General features: G+C 43.0%; 1 protein-coding gene across 1 annotated transcript in view; it reads left to right on the plus strand.

The window, feature by feature from the left end:
• LOC139577951 (flagellar attachment zone protein 1-like) overlaps positions 1–5675 on the plus strand; it is a 15390-nt gene extending 9715 nt beyond the window's left edge. Inside the window, exon 3 of the mRNA XM_071405073.1 lies at positions 5667–5675. Coding sequence (XP_071261174.1) covers positions 5667–5675 — 9 coding nt within the window. The remainder of the gene's footprint in view (positions 1–5666) is intronic.
• Positions 5676–6117: the final 442 nt, after the last annotated feature.

Here is a 6117-nt window from a genome sequence, read left to right on the forward strand (position 1 = left end):
AGATACTGCTGTCATTACAGAGACTAACAGAGTCCAGAGATACTGCCTTCATTACAGAGACTAACAGAGCCCAGAGATACTGCTGTCATTACAGAGACTAACAGAGTCCAGAGATATTGCTGTCATTACAGAGACTAACAGAGCCCAGAGATACTGCTGTCATTACAGAGACTAACAGAGTCCAGAGATACTGCTGTCATTACAGAGACTAACAGAGTCCAGAGATACTGCTGTCATTATAGAGACTAACAGAGTCCAGAGATACTGCTGTCATTACAGAGACTAACAGAGATACTGCTGTCATTACAGAGACTAACAGAGTCCAGAGATACTGCTGTCATTATAGAGACTAACAGAGTCCAGAGATACAGCTGTCATTACAGAGACTAACAGAGTCCAGAGATACTGCTGTCATTACAGAGACTAACAGAGATACTGCTGTCATTACAGAGACTAACAGAGTCCAGAGATACTGTTGTCATTACAGAGACTAACAGAGACACTGCTGTCATTACAGAGACTAACAGAGATACTGCTGTCATTACAGAGACTAACAGAAATACTGCTGTCATTACAGAGACTAACAGAGACACTGCTGTCATTACAGAGACTAACAGAGATACTGCTGTCATTACAGAGACTAACAGAGACACTGCTGTCATTACAGAGACTAACAGAGATACTGCTGTCATTACAGAGACTAACAGAGTCCAGAGATACTGCTGTCATTACAGAGACTAACAGAGTCCAGAGATACTGTTGTCATTACAGAGACTAACAGAGTCCAGAGATACTGCTGTCATTATAGAGACTAACAGAGTCCAGAGATACTGCTGTCATTACAGAGACTAACAGAGATACTGCTGTCATTACAGAGACTAACAGAGTCCAGAGATACTGCTGTCATTATAGAGACTAACAGAGTCCAGAGATACTGCTGTCATTACAGAGACTAACAGAGATACTGCTGTCATTACAGAGACTAACAGAGTCCAGAGATACTGCTGTCATTATAGAGACTAACAGAGTCCAGAGATACTGCTGTCATTACAGAGACTAACAGAGCCCAGAGATACAGCTGGCATTACAGAGACTAACAGAGATACTGCTGTCATTACAGAGACTAACAGAGACACTGCTGTCATTACAGAGACTAACGGAGTCCAGAGATACTGCTGGCATTACAGAGACTAACAGAGATACTGCTGTCATTACAGAGACTAACAGAGACACTGCTGTCATTACAGAGACTAACGGAGTCCAGAGATACTGCTGGCATTACAGAGACTAACAGAGATACTGCTGTCATTACAGAGACTAACAGAGTCCAGAGATACTGCTGTCATTATAGAGACTAACATAGATACTGCTGTCATTATAGAGACTAACAGAGCCCAGAGATACTGCTGTCATTACAGAGACTAACAGAGATACTGCTGTCATTACAGAGACTAACAGAGCCCAGAGATACTGCTGTCATTACAGAGACTAACAGAGATACTGCTGTCATTACAGAGACTAACAGAGTCCAGAGATACTGCTGTCATTATAGAGACTAACAGAGATACTGCTGTCATTATAGAGACTAACAGAGCCCAGAGATACTGCTGTCATTACAGAGACTAACAGAGATACTGCTGTCATTACAGAGACTAACAGAGATACTGCTGTCATTACAGAGACTAACAGAGCCCAAAGATACTGCTGTCATTACAGAGACATGCTCCTTTGTTGGGACTAATTGTGATGATGGGAGTGTGGAGGGGGGAGCGATGCCTTTCGGTGTGTAAAGGGGCGTTCTAATGGAAGGCTTATCTGTGTTATTGTACACTGCGTTATCTCCTGGTTTGTTAAGTGCTCCATGACCTTGGAGAAGATATAAACGCCTACGTTCTCTATGTTACCTCGGAAATAAGGGCTGTGGAGTCCCTTTCCAAGACAATGTACAGAACGGAGGCGTTTATCCTGCTTATACCACAATTACCAAAGAAGTCAATACTAAAGCATTTACCGTTAGAAAGGAAAACACTTGGCTGATATTGTTGTTTTTTTTTAAAGATAATTCATACTTTTAATTTTTTTTGCCAGTCGTTCGTTCGATTAGTTAGATATTTATGGACAAAAACCAGTTGTTTGTTCTAAACTGAACAAAAATATAAACGCATGTAAAGTGTTGGTCTCATGTTTAATGAGCTGAAATAAAAGACACCAGAATTGTTCCATACGCACAAAAAGCTTATTTCTCTCAAATGTTGTGCACTAATTTGTTTACATCCCTGTTAGTGAGCATGTATCCTTTGCCAAGATAATCCATCCACCTGACAGGTGTGGTATATCAAGAAGCTCATTAATTAGCATGATCATTACACAGGTGCACCTTGTGCTGGGGACAATAAAAGGCCACTCTAAAATGTGCAGTTTTGTCACAAAACACAATACCACAGATGTCTCAAGTTGTGAAGGAGTGTGGAATTGACCTGCTGACTGCAGTAACGTCTACCATAGCTGTTGCCAGATAATGTAATGTTAATTTCTCTGTCATATGCCGCCTGGCTCAGATCAGGTTAGTTCCGAAGGTTTCGTTGCCATAGAAATGTTCCCGGCTAAAAGATGAGCCACTTTCATATGACCGGGTATGACTGGTTATCAAATGAAATCAAATAAAAACAAATCAAATCAAATGTTATTTGTCACATGCACCGAATACAACAGGTGTAGACCTCACAGTGAAATGCTTACTTACAAGCCCTTAATTAACCAACAATGCAGTTTTAAGAAAATACCGCCTCAAAAATGTAAGAGAAATCAATTACAAACAATTGAAGAGCAGCAGTAAATAACAATAGCGGGGATATATACAACGGGTACCGGCACAGAGTCAATGTCAATGTGCGGGGGCACCGGTGTCCAGGTAGTTGAGGTAATATGTACATGTAGGTAGAGTTATTAAAGTGACTATGCATAGATGATAACAACAGAGAGTTGCAGCAGCCTTCCAGGGGGGGAGGGAGGTGTTTAGTCCCAGGGTCCTTAGCTTAGTGATGAGCTTTGTGGGCACTGTGGTGTTGAACGCTGAGCTGTAGTCAATGAACAGCATTCTCACATAGATGTTCCTTTGGTCCAGGTGAGAAAGGGCAGTGTGGAGTGGAATAGAGATTGCATCATCTGTGGATCTGTTGGGGCGGTATGCAAATTGGAGTGGGTCTATGGTTTCTGGGATGATGGTGTTGATGTGAGCCATGACCAGCCTTTCAAAGCATTTCATGGCTACAGATGTGAGTGCTACGGGTCGGTAGTCATTTAGACAGGTTACCTTGTGTTCTTGGGCACAGGGACTATGGTGGTCTGCTTGAAACTTGTTGGTATTACAGATTCAGACAGGGAGAGGTTGAAAATGTCAGTGAAGACACTTGCCAGTTGGTCAGCGCATGCTCGGAGCACACGTCCTGGTAATCCGTCTGGCCCCGCAGCCTTGTGAATGTTGGCCTGTTTAAAGGTCTTACTCACATCGGCTGCGGAGAGCGTGATCACACAGTCACCCGGAACAGCTGATGCTCTCATGCATGTTTCAGTGTTACTTGCCTTGAAGCGAGCATAGAAGTTATTTAGTTCGTCTGGTAGGCTCTTGCCACTGTGCAGCTCTCGGCTGTGCTTCCCTTTGTAGTCTGTAATAGTTTGCAGGCCCTGCCACATCCGACGAGCGTCGGAGCCGGTGTAGTACGATTCGATCTTAGTCCTGTATTGAAGCTTTGCCTTTTTGATGGTTTGTCGAAGGGCATAGCAACATTTCTTATAAGCTTCCGGGTTAGAGTCCCGCTCCTTGAAATCGGCGGTTCTACCCTTTAGCTCAGTGTGGATGCTGCCTGTAATTCATGGCTTCAGGTTGGGGTATGTACGTACGGTCACTGTGGGGACGACGTCCTCGATGCACTTATTGATAAAGCCAGTGACTGAGGTGGTATACTCCTCAATGCTATCGGAAGAATATCGGAACATATTCCAGTCTGTGATAGCAAAACAGTTCTGTAGTTTAGCATCTGCTTCATCTGACCACTTTTTTTGTAGACCGAGTCACTGATGCTTCCTGCTTAAATTTTTCGCTTGTAAGCAGGAATCAGGAGGATAGAATTATGGTCAGATTTGCCAAATGGAGGGCGAGGGAGAGCTTTGTACTTGTTTCTGTTTTCCTCTGGTTGCACATGTTGTACGGATTTAAAACAGATTTAAGTTTCCCTGCATTAAACTCCCCGGCCACTAGGAGCACCGCCTCTGGATGGGAGTTTTCCTGTTTGCTTAAGGCGGAATATACAGCTCATTGAGCGCGGTTTAAGTGCCAGCATCGGTCTGTGGTGGTATGTAGACAGCTTAATAAAATACAGATGAAAACTCTCTAGGTAGATAGTGTGGTCTACAGCTTATCATGAGAGACTCTACCTCAGGCGAGCAAAACCTCAAAACTTCTTTAGATATCGTGCACTAGCTGTTGTTTACATATATGCATAGGGCCCCGCCCTGTGTCTTACCAGAGGCTGCTGTTCTGTCCTGCCGATACAGTGTATAACCCACCAGCTGTATGTTCTTAATGTCGTCGTTCAGCCACGACTCGGTGAAACATAAGATATTACAGTTTTTTATGTCCAGTTGGTAGGATATACGTGCTTTCAGCTCATCCCGTTTATTTTCCAGCGATTGAACATGAGCTAGCAGGACGGAAGGCAAAGGGCAGATTAGCCAATCGCCGCCTGATCCTCACAAGGCACCCTGATCTTTTTCCACTAAATCTGTTTCCTTCGTCAGCGAATCGCTGGGATCTGGGCTGTATATATATATATATATCCCTCCCATCCGACTCATTGAAGAATAACTCTTTGTCCAGGTCGAGGTGAGTAATCACTGTTCTGATGTCCAGAAGCTCTTTTCAGTCATAAGAGACGGTAGCAGCAACATCATGTACAAAACAAGTTACGAACAAAAAAAATAAAAAAATAAATAGAATGGTTGGTTAAGAGCGAATAAGACGGCAGCTCTTCCCTCTGACGCCATCGTAGTCATTTTCCCAGAAATCCTGAGTTTAACTCAGAGTTGACCAAAGTTGCCTCAGTCTCTTCTCAAACCTGCTTGGTAGGAATCTCCTCAGCAAACAACATGATGTCATAGCCCCTCCGGTACCTTGATGTCTCGAGAGACATGTCTCCAACGTCACATCTCTGCAGGAGACCCACCAGAACCCTTTCGCGTCAGGCTCTTTGTTCTCAGATCAATCCCTTTGGGAATATTCTACATTAACATAAAGCCTTTGGGAATATTCTAGATTAACATAAAGCCTTTGGGAATATTCTACATTAACATAAACCCCCCGCTAGCCTTAGGTTTGTGTTAGTGGTTGTTTTCATTGTGTACCTCAATGTATTTGAAATGTCTTTGAAAAAATGACATTTTGCATTGTAGTAACAGTTGTAACCTGTCACGTTGTGTTCACGGTAATGTCTAAATGACGAAGCAGATTTTATTTGGAACAGCTCAGCTTTCTTTTATTAAAATAACATTCCTGTTCTTTGTAGAGATCAATTCAGTAAAACTCCTTGATGTTATGAGTCACAATTGTATAATTTCTTAATTGAAAATACATTTCTTTAACACCTCAACTTGTGTTTGTGTTGATCCAGGAGATATGAAAAAACGTTCTCCTTTTACTCTGTGAATATCCTCCCAGCGACATGTGCCGTTATCTGATATGAACAATGGGCAGTGGGAGACACAGTGCTGTACAGTAGCATCAATATTTATCAAAAGCCAGGCCTGAGAGTTAATTCCCTGACAAGAGAAGAGACTGGTAGAGAGAGAGAGAGAGAGAGAGAGAGAAGGAGAGAGAGGAGGGGGCATAAGAGAGGGATAAGAGACTGATAAAGAGAGAAGGGAAGAGAGAAGGAGAGAGAGAAGGGAAGAGAGAAGGGAAGAGAGAAGGAGAGAGAAGGAGAGAGAAGGAGAGAGAGAGGAGAGAGAGAGAAGGAGAGAGAGAAGGAGAGAGAGAAGGGAAGAGAGAAGGAGAGAGAGAGAAGGAGAGAGAGGAGAGAGAGAAGGAGAGAGAGAAGGAGAGAGAGATAAGGAAAGAGAGAA

Source organism: Salvelinus alpinus, chromosome 6 (genome assembly GCF_045679555.1).
Source record: "Salvelinus alpinus chromosome 6, SLU_Salpinus.1, whole genome shotgun sequence".
Taxonomy (NCBI): Eukaryota; Metazoa; Chordata; class Actinopteri; order Salmoniformes; family Salmonidae; genus Salvelinus; species Salvelinus alpinus.